This window comes from Lethenteron reissneri, chromosome 62 (genome assembly GCF_015708825.2).
Source record: "Lethenteron reissneri isolate LAM-NWPU_2019-01 chromosome 62, ASM1570882v1, whole genome shotgun sequence".
NCBI classification, from domain to species: Eukaryota; Metazoa; Chordata; class Hyperoartia; order Petromyzontiformes; family Petromyzontidae; genus Lethenteron; species Lethenteron reissneri.
Window position 1 is genome coordinate 1,268,126 of NC_083840.1, and position 19,388 is coordinate 1,287,513.

The following is a 19,388-nucleotide window of genomic DNA, read 5'->3' on the forward strand; positions in this document are numbered from 1 at the left end:
TTGGGGGTGGGGGGCGTTGGGGTGGTGGGTTGGGGGCTTGGGGTGAGGGGGTGGGGGGGCGTTGGGGTGGGGGGGTTGGGGGGTTTGGGGGTAGGGGTTAAGGGGGTGGGGGGGGTTGAGGTGGGGGACGTTGGGGTGGGAGGCCACGTGACCGCGCTCCCGCCAATCGGGACGCGCCCGCGGGCGTGCGGCTGTGCGGACGTGGCGCTGGTTTGCTGGCGCGGGAAAACTGACAGTCGACGAAGCAGAGAACGCGACACAGTCCACAGAGAGGGTACTACACACAGTCTACACAGTCTACACACAGTCTACACAGTCTACACACAGTCTACACACAGTCTACACACAGTACACAGTACACACACAGTCTACACACAGTACACACACAGTCTACACACAGTCTACACACAGTCTACACACAGTACACACACAGCTACACACAGTCTACACACAGTCTACACACAGTCTACACACAGTACACACACAGTCTACACACAGTCTACACACAGTACACACAGTATACACACAGTACACACAGTCTACACACAGTACACACAGTCTACACACAGTCTACACACAGTACACACAGTCTACACACAGTACACACAGTCTACACACAGTACACACAGTCTACACACAGTACACCAGTCTACAGAGATACTACACACAGTCTACACACAGCTACACACAGTCTACCACAGTACACACGTCTACACACAGTCCTACACACAGTACACACACAGTCTACACACAGTCTACACACAGTCTACACACATTCTACACACAGTACACACAGCTACACACAGTCTACACACAGTCTACACACAGTACACACAGTCGACACACAGTACACACAGTCTAACACACAGTACACACAGTCTACAACACAGTCTACACACAGGTACACACAGTCACCACAGTCTACACAACAGTTCTACACACAGTACACACAGTCTACACACAGTCTACACACAGTACACACAGTCTACACACAGTCTACACACAGTCTACACACAGTACCACAGTCTACACACAGTACACACCTACACAGTACACACACAGTCTACACACAGTACACACACAGTCTACACACAGTCTACACACAGTCTACACACAGTCTACACACAGTACACACACAGTCTACACACAGTCTACACACAGTCTACACACAGTCTACACACAGTACACACACAGTCTACACACAGTCTACACACAGTACACACAGTCTACACACAGTACACAGTCTACACACAGTACACACAGTACACACAGTCTACACACAGTACACACAGTCTACACACAGTACACACAGTCTACACACAGTACACACAGTCTACAGAGATACTACACACAGTCTACACACAGTCTACACACAGTCTACACCAGTCTACACACAGTACACACAGTCTACACACAGTCTACACACAGTCTACACACAGTACACACACAGTCTACACACAGTCTACACACAGTCTACACACAGTCTACACACAGTACACACAGTCTACACACAGTCTACACACAGTCTACACACAGTACACACAGTCTACACACAGTCTACACACAGTCTACACACAGTACACACAGTCTACACACAGTACACACAGTCTACACACAGTACACACAGTCTACACACAGTCTACACACAGTACACACAGTCTACACAGTACACACAGTCTACACACAGTACACACAGTCTACACACAGTACACACGTCTACAGAGATATACACACAGTCTACACACAGTACACACAGTCTACAGAGATACTACCCAGTACACACAGTCTACACACAGTACACACAGTCTACACACAGTACACACACAGTCTACACACAGTCTACACACAGTCTACACAGTCTACACACAGTACACACACAGTCTACACAGTCTACACACAGTCTACACACAGTCTACACACAGTACACACAGTCTACACACAGTCTACACACAGTCTACACAGTACACACAGTCTACACACAGTACACACAGTCTACACACAGTACACACAGTCTACACACAGTCTACACAGTCTACACACAGTACACACAGTCTACACACAGTACACACAGTCTACACACAGTCTACACAGTCTACACACAGTACACACACAGTCTACACACAGTCTACACACAGTCTACACACAGTACACACAGTCTACACAGTCTACACACAGTCTACACACAGTACACACACAGTCTACACACAGTCTACACACAGTCTACACACAGTACACACAGTCTACACAGTCTACACACAGTCTACACACAGTACACACAGTCTACACACAGTACACACAGTCTACACACAGTACACACAGTCTACAGAGATACTACACACAGTCTACACACAGTACACACAGTCTACACACAGTACACACAGTCTACACACAGTCTACACACAGTCTACAGAGATACTACACACAGTCCACACAGTCTACACACAGTACACACAGTCTACAGAGATACTACACACAGTCTACACACAGTACACACACAGTACACACAGTCTACAGAGATACTACACACAGTCTACAGAGATACTACACACAGTCTACACACAGTCTACACACAGTCTACAGAGATACTACACACAGTCTACACACAGTCTACACACAGTCTACAGAGATACTACACACAGTCTACACACAGTCTACACACAGTACACACACAGTACACACAGTCTACAGAGATACTACACACAGTCTACACACAGTCCACACACAGTACACACAGTCTACACACAGTACACACAGTCTACACACAGTCTACACACAGTACACACAGTCTACACACAGTACACACAGTCTACACACAGTACACACAGACTACACACAGTCCACACAGTCTACACACAGTACACACAGTCTACACACAGTACACACAGTCTACACACAGTACACACAGACTACACACAGTACACACAGTCTACACACAGTACACAGAGATACTACACACAGTCTACACACAGTCTACACAGTCTACACACAGTACACACAGTCTACACACAGTACACACAGTCTACACAGTCTACACACAGTACACACAGTCTACACAGTCTACAGAGATACTACACACAGTCCACACAGTCTACACACAGTACACAGTCTACACAGTCTACACACAGTCTACAGAGATACTACACACAGTCCCACACAGTCTACACACAGTACACAGTCTACACAGTCTACACACAGTCTATACGAGATACTACACCAGTCCACACAGTCTACACACAGTACACACAGTCCACACACAGTCTACACAGTCTACAGAGATACTACACACAGTCTACACAGTCTACACACAGTCTACACACAGTCTGCACACAGTACACACAGTCTACACACAGTCTACACACAGTCCACAGAGAGGGTACACACAGTCTACACACAGTACACACAGTCTACACACAGTACACACAGTCTACACAGTCTACACACAGTCTACACACAGTCCACAGAGAGGGTACACACAGTCTACACACAGTCTACACGGTCTACAGAGATACTACACACAGTCTACACACAGTCCTACACACAGTCTACACACAGTACACACAGTACTACACACAGTCTAACACACAGTCCCACACGAGAGGGTACACACAGTCTACACACAGTCCACAAGATAGGGTACACACAGTCTACACACAGTCTACAGAGATACTACCACACAGTCTAACACGTCTACACACAGTCCTACACACAGTCTACAGAGAGGGTACTACACACCAGTCTACCACAGTCTACCACACAGTCTACACAGATACTACAACACAGTCTATCACACAGTCTACACACAGTCTACAGGAAGTGGTACTACACACAGTCTACACCACAGTCCTACACACAGTCCACAGAGAGGGTACTACCACACAGTCCTACACACAGTCTACACACAGGCCACAGACGAGGGTACTACCCACAGTCCTACACACAGTCTACACAGATACTACACACAGTCTACACAAAGTCTACACAAAGTCCACAGAGAGGTACTACACACAGTCTAACACAGTCTACAGAGAGTCTACACATAGTCTACACACAGTCTACACAGTCTACACACAGTCTACATAGATACTACACAGTCTACACAGATACTACAGAGATACTACACAGGGGACAGAAAGTCTGCAGAGAGGGTACGCCTAACGACACGTGCGCTGCGGTCTGTACGGTCTGTGAGCAGTGCACACACCACGCCATGCCACACCACCAAACCACCACCACCACCACCACACCAATACACCAACACACCACCACACCACACACCACACCACCACACCAACACACCAATACACCAACACACCAATACACCAACACACCACCACACCAACACACCACCACCCCAACACACCAACACACCACCACATCACCACACCAACACATCCAACACACCAACCACACCACACACCACCACACACCAACACACCAACACACCAACACACCACCACACCAACACACCACCACACCACCACATCACCACAACCAACACACCAACCACATCACCAACACCAACACACACCTACACCACCACACCACCACACCCACACCACACACCACCACACACCACCACACCACCACACCAACACACCAACACACCAACACACCACCACACCAACACACCACCACACCAATACACCAACACACCAACACACCACCACACCACCACACCACCACACCAACACACCACCACACCAACACACCACCACACCACCACACCAACACACCACCACACCACCACACCACCACACCAACACACCACCACACCACACTACCAATACACCAACACACCACCACACCAACACACCAACACACCACCACACCAACACACCACCACACCACCACACCAATACACCACCACACCACCACACCAACACACCAACACACACCACACCAACACACCACCACACCAACACACCACCACACCACACCAACCACACCACCAGACACCACACACACCACCACAACACACCACCACACCAACCACACCAACACACCACCACACCACCACACCAACCACACACACCACACCACCACACCACCCAACACACCAACACACCACACACCACCACACCACCACACCAACACACCAACACACCACCACACCAACACACCACCACACAACCACACCACCACACCACCACCCACACACCACCACACCACACACCACCACCACCACACCAACACACCACCACACCAACACACCACCACACCAACACACCACCACACCACCACACCAACACACCACCACGCCATGCCACACCAACACACCACCACACCAACACACCAACACACCACCACACCAACACACCACCACACCACCACACCACCACACCAACACACCAACACACCACCACACCAACACACCCATACACCAACACACCACCACACCAATACACCAACAGGACCACCACACCAACACACCACCACACCACACACCCACCACGCCACCCCACCCACCACCCACCACCATGCACCACCACACACCACCACAACCAACACACCGCCACCACACCCAACCACACCACCACACCAACACACCACCACACCAACACACCAACCACACCACACACCACCACACACCAACCACACCACACACCACCACACCACACACCACCACACCAACACACCACCACAACACACCACACCAATACACCAACACACCACCACACCAACACAACACCACACCACCACACCACCACACCAACACACCAACACACAACCACACCACCAACACCACCACACCAACACACCACACACCAACACACCCAACATACCACCACCCAAACACACAACACACCACCACACCAACACACCACCACACCAACACACCACCACACCAACACACCACCACACCAACACACCAACACACCACCACACCAACACACCACCACACCAACACACCACCACACCACCACACCAACACACCACCACACCAACACACCACCACACCAACACACCACCACACCAACACACCAACACACACCACCACACCACCACGCCATGCCACACCACCACACCAACACACACCACCCAACACACCAACACACCAACACCACCACACCACCAACCAATACACCAACACACCACCACACCAACACACACCACACCACACCACCACACCAACACACCACACACCACCACACCACCACACCAACACACCACCACACCACCACACCACCACACCACACACCAACACACAACACACCACCACACCAACACACCAACACACCACCAACCAACACACCAACACACCACCAAACCAACACACCACACAACCACCACACCACCACACCAACACACCACCACACCAACACACCACCACACCAACACACCAACACACCACCACACCAACACACCAACACACCACCACACCACCACACCAACACACCACCACACCAACACACCACCACACCAACACACCACCACACCACCACACCAACACACCACCACACCACCACACCACCACACCAACACACCAACACACCAACACACCACCACACCACACACCACACACCACCACACCAACACACCAAACACACCACCAAACCAACACACCACACACCACCACACCACCACACCACACACCACCACACCACACAACCACCAACACCCAACACACCACCAACCACAACCAACACACCACCACACCACCACCACCAACAACACACCACCACACCAAACACACCCACCACAACCACACCACCACACCACCACACCAACACACCACCACACCAACACACCAACACGCGTGCACGCCGCGGAGACTTTACGCGAGTTTCAAACGCCGTGCGCGTAACTTTGTATGGAGTTTTTGTTGTTGCGCAGTCTATGTGCAGTCTATACACAGTCTATATATACAGTCTATACATACAGTCTATATATATACAGACTGCATTGGTGTATAAACCCGCTACATTACGGTACTTGCCATGGTATTACACGCAGTGGGTATGAAGGATTCCCACGCAAAGTCTTGGCTGCATTGCAGTTTACACGCCTCTTGCAGTATCTATGGACTGCATGTAGCACACAGTACTTCTACAGTACTTCTACAGTACTTCTACAGGACACAGATCCCCCGTGTAGCCTTAACATTGTAGGGGCAAGTGCTTTCAGCGAGTAGCAGCGGCACACGAGGGGGTGGGTGGCCAGCACCACCGCCTTTGTCTCCCCAGCGGTGATGTTTACGCACCGGGTACTTATTTGAGGCTGAGTCTACCTAGGGGAGGCCCAAGGACCGGTTCAGATAATCGTCACTGGGTGTTGTTGGCCGTGAGCTGGAGTCGAACTCGGGGTCGCCGGGTTCGTAGCGCTAACCGCTGCACCACCGCTCCATACACACAGTACACACACATAGACACACAGTACACACACACACTTACACACACACAGTACACACACACACACTTACACACACACACTTACACACACACAGTACACACACACAGTACACACACAGTACACACACACAGTACACACAGTGCACACAGTACACACACACAGTACACACACAGACACATAGCACACACACACACAGTATACACACACAGTGTACACACACAGTACACACACACTTACACACACAGTACACACACACAGTACACACACAGTATACACACACAGTATACACACACAGTGCACATAGTACATACACACAGTATACACACACACAGTACACACACACAGTACACACACACACAGTACACACACAGTACACACGCTTGACAAACCTGAGTGCAGCAATGAAGCAAATGGACAGACAGTGGTGAGATGTTTGGATATAGAACAAGTGGCCATCATTTGATATCTTACAGAGAGAGGGTCCTTGCAGACATCTGACATTTGCGCCAGCATTGATTGAAAAGTTTTTAAAATATTTTCAGAATGGTAATATTTGTTTATACCAGAGGAATCCGATGAGCTATAAAGCTACTTTTTTCACAGATGTCTGGGAATGTAAACTTAATCTTTTTAAAATGTTACCAGGTAAGCCCTCCACTGAGTTAACTATGTACATCTTTTTCAGAAGCGACCTGCCAATCACAAACGATAGCAAGCTCAGTGAAGTGGCTTATAACGTGAAGATTTACAGCAGCCAGATAACTCTAAACGCCTGACGCTGATCCTAAATGTGGAGCGAATAACCGGGGGATCCGGAGAAAAATCCACGTGACCACGGGAAGAGAGAGACACACAAATACACAGCAGCAGGCGTCAGGGTCGGGATCGAAGCCACGACCTCCTGTATACCAGGCGAGGTAGTTAACATCTCCTTGTCACCCTGATGATGATGGTGAGAGAGAGACACGCAAACTCCCAATATACAGCAGGCGTCAGGGTCGGGTTTGAAGCCATGCCCTCCTGCATACCAGACGAGGTAGTTAACATTCTAGCCACAGTGGCACGATATTAATCCCCCCTGAGGGCACAAATATTTTACTGAAACACCTCTGCTACTGGTGGAACAGGTAATTTGGAGAAACCATACCTGTCAACCCCTAATCAGTGCCCTACCTAATTACAGACCAATTCAGACCTTATTGGTCACCCCGTGCCCTTATACATCTCAACGTTCATCTTACAAAGTCCCATCGCAAGGGAGAAACACGAACAAATAGACATCTTTTTTGCTCATCATTGAAACGGCTGTACGCCGTATGGACCTGAAAACTCTATTTCTCTGAAACAAGAATACGGGGTAAACCGTGTGGGTTGACACAGTATGATTATTCATCCTTGATTCAACCACAGTCACCATCTTTTATTGGACCACAATAAACAACCTTTATTCAGCCCCACAGTCTCGATCCTTCATTCAACTTATGAGTCGGCTGTGCCGCGCTTGTGCGTAGGCGCCGTGGTGATGGAACACACATACACCATCCTTTATTCAAGCCCACAGTCCCTATTCTTTACTCAACGCGTGAGTCGGCTCTGCGTGTGTGCGTAGGCCCCACCGCGGTGGTGATGGGCCGATGGATCTGGAGGAAGCTTTCGTGGTCGTTGGCGCCTGCGGTCCCTACCAGCGCCGTCGCTGTGGCCTGCTGCTGCTCGTGCAGGTGCCAGGACGACAGCGGCGTGGCTCCCACAATCATCGCCGTCATCGTCGTCATCGTTATCATTATCGTTGTCATCGCCATCATCGTCGTCATCGGCATCGTCGTCATCGTTATCGTCATCATCAGCATCATCGTTATCATCGTCATCATCGTTGTCATAGCCGTCGTCATTGTCATCGTCATCATCGTTATCATCGTAATCGTCATCATCGTCGTCATCATCGTCGTCATCATCATCATCATCGTCGTCATCGTCATCATCGTTATCATCGTCATCGTCATCATCGTTATCGTCATCATCGTCATCATCATCATCATCATCGTTATCATCATCGTTGTCATCGCCGTCATTGTCGTCATCGTCGTCATCATCATCGTCATCATCGGCATCGTTATCATCACCCTCACTGTCATCCGTCGTGATCATCTTGATACACCTTTATATTTTACACCTCCGAACTCTACCCCACCTCCATCAGGTTAATCATTAAGAAACAAACGATTTATTTTTTCTTTTACCAGGTAAGGCCCAGCTGAGCTCTTTGTAGCTCTTTTCAGAAGCGGACCCGGCCATCACAAACGATAGCTCAACAGAGAGTGACTTGTCATCATCACGTGGAAATTTATAGCAGTAGCCAAAGACTCTAAACGCGTGGTGACGTTGATTCTAAATGTGGAGGGGAAAAACCGGAGGACCCGGAGAAAAATCCACGCGACCAATGGGGAGAAAGACGCAGCAAACTCCAAATATACAGCAGCAGGCGTCAGGGTCTAGATCGAACCCACGACCTCCTGCGTACCAGGCGAGGTAGTTAACATCTCGCCACTTCGGCACCCAGTTTCTAACTCGCTGTGCCGGATGGAATTCAGCGTAAAGCAGCAATTGATTTAAGTGGTGAGCCCAGCACTCACCGATTCACCCTCCAGTCTCTCGCTCACTCACCGGCGGTCAATCACCTTGTCACTCTTCTATCGCTACTACTGCTACTACCGTGGTTAGCGTTCGCGTGAGCTTCAATCACCGATTCACTCCACCCATGGTGAGCCGAGGACTGGGATGAGCGAGTCGGTGAGTTGCTGTGACCTGCAGCGTGACGGTTGAACACGGTGTCGATGAGATTAAAAAAACAGCCAGTGTCTGGTCGTCCCGAGTCCTCCACGCAGGGTGGAAGAAATGAGCGAGCGAAGTTGTCGGGACCGGTTACTTCGTGGCGAGATGTTAACTCCGTTGCCTGGTACGCAGGAGGTCATGGGTTCGATCCCAACCGTGACGCCTGCTGTACGTTGGGAGTTTGCGGTGTCTCTTCTCCCCCTCTGGTCGCGTGGATTTTTCTCCGGGTCTGCCGGATATTCCCTCCACATTTAGAAACGTGCGTTTAGAGTGTTTGGCTGCGATCAATCTACACGTGAGAAACTACTTCGTTGAGCTATCATTTGTGGCCAGGTCGCTTCTGAAAAAAAATAGTTGATAGCATTGGCACTTCCAATAAGCATGGTTTTGCGATGTACAGTGCGAAAGAATTTCAACATACGTACATACAGAATGAGAGTGCTATGGCTACAGCGCAATAACACGAACCATTGTCCCAAGCTATTGTAAATACGTATGTATGTTGAACGTCTTTCGCACCGTACGTAGCCAATCGTGATAATAAGAGGTGCGGAAGATGAACAACAAACTAAACACACTAAGGAGTTAAATAGAAATGAATTTGTCAATTTAGATTTAAAAGTGCATAGCTCCCAGCGGCTTCCTAAGGGGCCGTCCATAAATGACGTCACGCACCTGGGGGGGGGGGGTCAGACATTTGTGACGATGTGTGACGAGGGGGGGGGGGGTTTGTGAATTGTGACGTCACATCAAAATGCACAACTTGAAATAAATATAGACAACACGTTCTACTTAATTAAATAGACTTTTTAATAAATGTTTTCTCCTACAACATCAGAGTGCAGCGGCACATTAAATACGCACTACAATGACAATAGTTTAAAGCGATTTGAAGCATGTTTTTTTTTTGGGGGGGGGGGGCAGAGCTTTGTGACGTCATATTTGAGGGAGGGGTCTGACTTTTTGTGACGCCGTGTGACGAGGGGGGGGGGGGGGGGCAAAAATCGTCCAAAATTGCGTGACGTCATTTATGAACGGCCCCTAATATCGGAAGGAAAGAGTGTTCCAGACGGCCGCCGATGCGCTTCTGAAAGCGTGCGACGAATGTGTCTTTGTTTCACGGCCAGTCAAAAGAACCGCCGTCGCTGCGAGTGATGACCGGAGTTCGCGTGGCGATGGTTCAACGCCCCTCGACGAGACCAGCGGGCGAGGTAACGCGGTGTTGGGAATCTCCGTGTCCCTCCGCAGGTGTACTTGGCGTTCCAGGCTGTGCTGATTATCCTCATTGGACAAATCCCGTCCGCTGGCCCCACGCGCCCACGCGCCGTCTCCCCGGAGGCCTCCCGCAGGACCTCGCCTCCCTTACAAGCCGCCAACGGCTCTTCTGTAGTCACAGAGGTAACGCGACACAGCTCAGCGGCAAGCCTCAGGGGCACGCCTCAGGGACACGCCTGTTGTGGATCTGTAAATGTTGTGGATTTGCTCTCCAACATACCCCGGGATTAGCACGCACGGTTGGCTACGTATGATGTGAAAGAAGTTCAACATGTGTAGATGCTGCACTGGTCGTCCGTGGTTCCTCCTCCGGGCGCCTCTTGAGTCGTCCTCTCTCTCGCAGAGCGAGTGAATCCTGTGCGGCAGTGGCGGCGGCGGCGCAGTGTTGCGAGTTAAGAATCAGAATCTTTGTTTAGACTGCAGATGTCCAGCAGGGGCACGGGGGTCAGAGGGTTACAAAAACAGTTTAGTGAAGGTAAACGCATCGCTTCACAAATATGTACAAATACAGTTATACCTCGGTATACCACCGCTTTGGAATACGTCGAATTTGGTATACGTCGTGTTTTGACGAGAAAAACACATCTTGGGATACGACGTCTTGCTTGGGATATGACGTACTTGCTAGAACTTGTATGGGTCGGGATGAGTCACCGCGTAGACCCCGTTCACCACTCCTCCCCTCCCTCACCACCATCCTCGTAGGCTATCAACTCCTCTCAGCAAGGTAAAGTGATGTTACTTTTTATTTTTATTTCAATTTATTTTAATTTATGTATGCATTTTAGTAATAAGTAGTGTCTAAATTATTTTAAACAACACCATTAATGTATAATGTCATACAAAATATCATTTCTTATACTCTGGAACGGATTGTTTCCTTTCCGTTTATTTCTTATGGGAAAAATTAGTTTGGTATACGTCATTTTCGGTATAAGTCCTACCTTCTGGAACGAATTAACGACGTATACCGAGGTACCACTGTGAAACTAAACCATATTTTGTTTTCTTGGTTCTTTCGATAAAGTCACGTAGAAGGGAAGTAATAAAATAATAAAAATAAAAACATAATAAAATAATTCTCACGACGTTTCGGCCACAACGCAAGCAGCCGAGAAGATGAATCCCTGCAGTCACGAAAGCTTTAAATCGAAACATATTTTTTTTTACAATATATGAAGGAAACAAAACAATTGTCTGTATTCTTAACAATCCACGGAGATTGCATGAGAGATGTTTTTTTATCTTATTGCATCGTGGTGTGTGGGGAGCGGCAGTGAAGCGGTTAGCGTGCTGCCCTATGAACCCAAGTTCGATTCGTGCTCACAGCCAACACCAGTGACGATTATCCGTACCGGTCCTGGGCTTCCCCTAGGTCGACTCGGCCTCAAATGAGTACCCGGTGCTACGTGTAAACATCGCCGCTAGAGACGTAAAGGCGGCCGTGCGTGGTGCTGGCCAACCACACAGTAGGGGGCACGGGTGGTGCATCAGCCAGTCATCTCAGTCAATCGACCCTTGGCACCTGGGTCTGCCCCGTGACCTCCTGCCAGCGGGCGTTCGACACTTCACGTGGCCTCAAGGTGCACATGGCCTGGCACAAGCGTCGTGGTGACGTCACCGCCACTTAGTGGCGAATGGCGGTTGGTTGGTTGGTGTTTATAGAGGTGGTGTGTATATGTACGTGTGTCTTCTTGGTTCTTTCGGTAAAGTCACGTAGAAGGGAAGTAATAAAATAATAAAAATAAAACAAAATTTTTTTTATTATTTTTATTATTTTATTACTTCCCTTCTACGTGACTTTACCGAAAGAACCAAGAAGATGAATCCCTGCAGTCACGAAAGCTTTAAATCGAAAAAAAATGTACGTGTGTGTGTGTGTGTTTATAGAGGTGTGCGGAGCGGTAGTGTAGTGGTTAGTGCGATGCGCTATGAACCCGGCGACACGGGTTCGATTCCTGCTCACGGCCAACACCAGTGACGATTATCTGAACCGGTTTTGGGCCTCCCCTAGGTCGACTCGGCTTCAAATGAGTACCTGGTGCGGTGTGTAAACATCGTCACTAGGGAGACAAAGGCGGTCGGGCGTGGTGCTGGCCACCCACCCCCTCGTGTACCGTTCCGGCCTTCATAGGTGCTCGATAACAGCACTTGCCCCTAAAGTCTGTTAAGGCTATATGGGGGATCTTTGTTGTTTATAGAGGTGGTGTGTATATGTACGTGTGTGTGTGTTTATAGAGGTGGTGTGTGTATGTACGTGTGTGTATGTGTATAGAGGTGGTGTGTGTATGTACGTGTGTGTGTGTGTATAGAGGTGGTGTGTATATGTACGTGTGTGTGTTTATAGAGGTGGTGTGTGTATGTGTACGTGCGTGCGTATGTGTTTGTGTGCAGTGGGCTCTGGGAGATGACGCTGCCATCCTGGTGGGGCTGGCGTCCTCGCTCTACTTCTGCGGGGTGCTGCTCGGCTCCCTCGTCTTTGGCCAGTGCTCCGACCTGTACGGCAGGAGGCGCGTCTACCTCATCGGTACAGAATACGCACAGAAACGTCGCGTTCTGCTCGCTAACACCTCTTGCTCCCCCCCCCCCCGACAGTTTGTTAAGGCTATGCGGGGGATCTTTGTCTTTGGTTGGATGAGATGTTAACTACCTCGCCTGACGATGCGTGTTTATTTGGAGTTTGCGTGTCGCTCTGTAAACTATGAACTGAACTCTTTTCATTTTACCAGGTAAGGCCCACTGAGCTACCAGGATCTATTTCAGAAGCGACCTGGCCACAAATGGCGGCTCAACAAAGTTGGTTATTGTCGTGTGTATATTTATAGCAGCCAAAGATAATTGTTTTTTTACCCTTCTATCTGGCAACAAAACTGACACCTTTTTCATGTTTGCATAGACCACAATACCTGCAGCCATAATGCAAACAAAAACATAACTCTGATAATCTATGCAAATATGACTCCTTGTAAAAAAGGTGTCAGTTTTGTTGCCAGATAGAAGGGTAAAAAAACTATTATATTTTTTACTGGCAAATGAGGTTCCAATGGAGCAGCCAAAGACTCGATTAATGTATGTTTCTAAACATGGAGGGGAAAAACCGGAGGAGCCGGAGAAAAATCCACGCGATCACGGGGAGAGAGAAATTAAATCTACAAATATGCAGGAGTCAGGGTTGAGATCGAACCCACGACCTCCTGTATACCGGGCAATGGAGTTAACATCTCGCCACCACGAGATAAACGTACCCCCGGATAGCCTTTAACTCTTTAAGGCTACACGGGGTATCTTCATCTTTTTTTGTCCTGCCAGCCTTCGTAGTTGCTACTCTCTCACAGCACTTGACCCACACAGTCTGTTACGGCTACACGGGGGATGTTTGTGTTTTTTTTTGCCGTGCCAGCCTTCCTAGGTTCTGCTTGCTAGACAGCACTTGACCCCAACCGTCTGTTAAAGCTACACGGGGTATCTTTGTCTTTGTATTTGCCATGCCGGCCTTCGTAGTTGCTACTCGCTTACAGCACTTGCCCCCAACAGTCTGCTAAGGGGATCTTCGTCTTTGTGGCGGCGTCGTGGGCGCAGGGCTGCTGGTGGATGTCTTGGGCGGCCTCGCGTCGGCGCTGTCGCCCACGTGGCGCTGGTTCTGCGCGTCGCGACTCGTCGTCGGCGTCGCCAACGGCGGCACCGCCCTCGTCTCCTTCGTCCTCCTCCAGGAGTACGTGGGCTCCGCCTACTGGGGTAGCACCGGTAAGTCGAGCCACCGCGCGCTCGCCACGCCACCCCCCCCCCCGACACACGCAAATTTGTAATGGCGTCGCGGTTGTAAAACGAGCCGGCGAAAACGTTCGCAAAGGGGACCGCATCGTGTGCAAAACTTTTCTGTGGTGCGCTGCCGTGACAGGAGACTACGAGATCCGGCCGTGTGCCACGCGGTGGTGAGTGAACGTTCATTTGTACACGGAGGCTTCCATGGCCAAATATTACGATTCGCAATTGGTCACTTTTTTCGTTACGTTGGTCACTTTTCAGGTTATTTTGGTTACTTTTTTAGTAACTTTTTTGGTTACTTTGGTAACTTTAGAGGTAACCTTTTTGGTAATTTTTTGGTTACTTTAGTTGCTTTGTTTGTTACTTTGGTAAAAAAAATTGGTTACTTCGGTTACTTTTTTGGTAATTTTTGGTTACTTTTTTCGTTACTTTGGAAACTTTTTTGGTCACTTTTTAGTAACTTTTTGGTTACTTTGGAAACTGTTTTGGTTACTTTTGCCGAGTTTGCATTGGCTTCCGGTTGCCGAACGAACACATTGTGAGGTCGCGCTCATCACACGCACGCAAAGTGATCGCCACGAATGAACCACGATACCTCGCTGATCTTGTTAAGGAGGACACACCCATCACCATGCGAACTCCGGTCATCCTCGCAGCAGCAGCAGCAACGGCTTTTGGCTGACCGTCGAACAAAGACGGTGACCGCATCGCACGGCGCTTTCAGACGTGCTTCTGGGGCCGTCTGGAGCGCTCTTCCTTCCTATAACACATTCCTGCGGAGGGAGCTGGTAGGAACGTTGGGCTGCTCGGTCAATGGCCAGGATTAACGGCGGCGTGGTGTATTCCGCAAATATGCCCGACTGTGAGGGTGGGCACAAGCCGGCGTGAGTAGGTTAAACGTTGAGTTTTATAAGGGCACCACGGGGTGACCAGCCCCTCCCCAACCAGCCCCTCCCCACCCTCCCCTCCCCACCCAGCCCCTCCCTCCCCACCCAGCCCCTCCCCACCCTCCCCTCCCCACCCAGCCCCTCCCTCCCCACCCAGCCCTTCCCTGCACGACGGACACAATAATCCCCTGTGGGCTGGTGTAACCAGGAGGTTCCTACCAGTATTATCTGTTCTCTGTCAGATGAACCATTCCCGTCAGGAAGATGGAGAAAAGAGTTGGTGCAATAACGCAGCCTTGCTTCACACCTTAACTTCGATTGGCTCTGAGGTTTCACCATCAGAGAGGATGACAGCCTTCGTACCGTCACGCAACAGACGGAGGGGGTTAACACATTTTGTTGGGCAGCCATGTCTCAGAAGGATTCTCCATAGTGCATCACGATTAACAGAATCAAAAGCTTTAGTAAAATCAAAGAAGGCCATGTACAATGGTAGTCTCTGCTCCTGGCACTTGTCTTGGAGTTGACGGGCTGAGAAGATCATGTCCGAGGTTCCCCTGCCAGGTCGAAAGCCAGTCTGCGACTCAGCAAGGAGTTTTTCAGCAAGTGGTGGAAGTCTGTTTAGTCGGATTCTTGCCAGTATTTTTCCAGCAGTGGCACGAAGAGAGATTCTGTAGTTGTCAAAGTCTGACTTGTCACCTTTTTTGAAGACTGTGACAATGGTGGTTACATGTTGGTCTTTTGCGAGTTTCATAGAGGCATAAAACGCTCATTGATACCAATTGGAAGCTCACCTAAGCTGCCGATGAGCACGTTGTCTATTGCAAACCCTACGCCATGCAGGTGTCGTTCATGCGCTGATTTACCCTTCCACAAGAAGGTGTAGCCTCCACTTAGCTCGGTCAGTTGGCCTTCATCTGCCAGACGGGTTTCGCTGAGGGCGGCAATTTGGATATTAAATTGTCTCGGCTCGCGCGCCACAAGAGCTGTTCGGCGCTCTGGACGTTGCGAGTTTGGGTTGTCTGTGAGGGTCCTGACATTCCAGGATGCAATGTTTAGGTTATTTTTCTTTTTGTTTCGACCGCAATTATTGATGCTCCCTCTGGTCGTGGTAAGCCAGACAGGATGTTGCTCAGAAGGCTACGTTTAGGGCACCTTTTATAGCCCCCTCCCCATTTGGGGTGAGCAGAGTGGATCCTCGTGGGCTGCTCAGTCACAGCTACAGCTGCCGGGATGCACTGCTGCCTAAGCCGAGTGTGTGGCGACCTTCTAATAGCCGCAGTTTTGGTTCTGTGTTGTGTCTAGGAGCTTTTAGCTGCATAGGCCTGCCCCGCTCGCCACTTGCCAATCGCCCAAGGGCTTTGGGTGCGTAGTGTTGTGGTGCGATGGTACAGTTTCCTTGGAGGGTGCCAGTGCGTGAATTAATTTATGTGCAGTGTCTGTTGCACACCAGCCTACCGCACGGGGCTTAACCAGGAACCAAGCCTGGGTCCAATGGTGAGGCAGAAAACCAAGACGAGTGGAAGGCTTGTCCTGAAGCACCAGACATCCAGTGGCTCCTCCGTCAAGTGGCCAACGCCCCACCTAGGTGGGCCGTTGGCCACTTGGTATCCACCCGGGATTTTATCGGGGTTTACTCCCTTAGCCTAAGTGGCTAACCAGAGCCCCGTTAGGCTGCGCGTTTCCAGGTGAGTCCAGACAGGCCTCGTTGGTTACCGAAGCGGCCCAGGTGGTCGAACCACTCACCATACCTCGCCCTGTCTGGCAATCCTGTACTTTACCTGTTACCACCTCCCACGATGTGGACGAGGGGTTAGTTTTTGGGAGGCATACATACACTACACTATACACTACTATAGTACACTACACTGCTATACGCCACACTATACACTACATTACTATACACTACACTACTTTGTACTACACTACACTAATGTAGTGGGTCCCACGGAGGCAGACACTGGTAACGTGGAGGCAACACGTTTATTATACACCCCAACAGGGTAACTACATAAACTACATAAACACTCGGGATAACTAACTACGTCGTAACTACCACGGAGCTAGACCCCAACAAGGTTACCATATAAACGCGGCAGGTCAGTAAATTACTGCCTGACCCACGATGTTGAATGTGACGACCGAAGCCCGAAGAGCATAAGCCGAAGAGCGTAGCGCGGCGGGTTGATTCCAGAAGACAGCCCAGAACGCTCCCGGGACTGCCCTTTATCCTCCTGGGCGTGGCCTCACTCCGCCCTCCGCCACGCCCCCTTCGGGATCTTCCCAGAAGGTTCTGCAACTTTACTTAACGTATCCCCCCTTCGGTCCCCTTCTGGCCCCCGTCCTTATCCTCTGCTGGTCACATGCCCTCTTGGGTTCACCGAGACTGTCCCGTATGCCATAGGTGACAGAGAGAGGCTCTAAGACGCACAGTTACACTCTTCTCTCTGGCGCTAACGCCATAGTGACTCAATATACATCACTACACTACCATACACTACGCTACGATACACTACGTTGCTATTTACACGGATGGCAACATACGGTGAAAAAGAAGTTGAACATACACACATACAAATGAGTACCTGGTTCCCGTGTGTAGTAAACGTCGCCATTTTGGAGTCTGTCCGACCTTCAGAGGTGCTCACGAACAGAACTTGCCCCATCAGTCTGTTCAAGGCTATACGGGTGGTCTTTGTCTTGTGTGTGCGTACGGGGAGCGGTGGCGCAGCGGTTAGCACTGCGTCACGAACCGGGCGACCCGAGTTCGATTCCCGCTCACGGCCACCAACACCAGTGACGATTATCTGAACCGGTCCTGGCCCTCCCCTAGGTCGACTCGGCCTCAAATGAGTAGCCGGTGTGATGTGTAGTAAACATCGCCACTGGGGAGACAAAGGCGGCCGGGCGTGGTGCTGGCAACCCACCCCCTCGTGTGCCACAGTGCCGACCTTCGTAGGCGCTGCTGCTCGCTTCTAACAGCACTCGCCCCAACGGTCTGTTGAAGGTTACACGGGGGATGTTTGTGTTTGTGTGCGTGCGTGCTCAGGGTCCCTGTACAGCGCGTTCTTTGCGCTGGGCCTGGTGGTGTTTGCGGCGCTGGGGGTGGCGGTGAGGCCCTGGCGCTGGCTCACGCTGACGGCCAACGTCCCCGGGGTGCTGCTGCTCCTCGCCTCGCTGTAACCACCCCCACTACACGCCGCCCCGAAAGCACAATCGTTTAACACCATCCTAAACACAATCCTATAACACATTCCCTATTACACAATCCTATAACAATTC

The 19,388-nt window shown here is 50.2% G+C and overlaps 1 protein-coding gene across 8 annotated transcripts in view; it reads left to right on the forward strand.

The window, feature by feature from the left end:
- Positions 1 to 207: 207 nt before the first annotated feature.
- LOC133358462 (solute carrier family 22 member 15-like) overlaps positions 208 to 19,388 on the forward strand; it is a 56,151-nt gene continuing 36,970 nt past the window's right edge. Inside the window, exons 1-6 of one of the 8 annotated variants that reach the window (XM_061576759.1) lie at positions 208 to 274; positions 8,960 to 9,068; positions 11,428 to 11,577; positions 13,849 to 13,981; positions 15,034 to 15,198; positions 19,156 to 19,285. In XM_061576759.1, coding sequence (XP_061432743.1) covers positions 8,985 to 9,068; positions 11,428 to 11,577; positions 13,849 to 13,981; positions 15,034 to 15,198; positions 19,156 to 19,285 — 662 coding nt within the window. In that variant the 5' untranslated portion in view covers positions 208 to 274; positions 8,960 to 8,984. The other 7 variants (XM_061576756.1, XM_061576755.1, XM_061576757.1 and 4 more) reach the window with 7 other exon arrangements.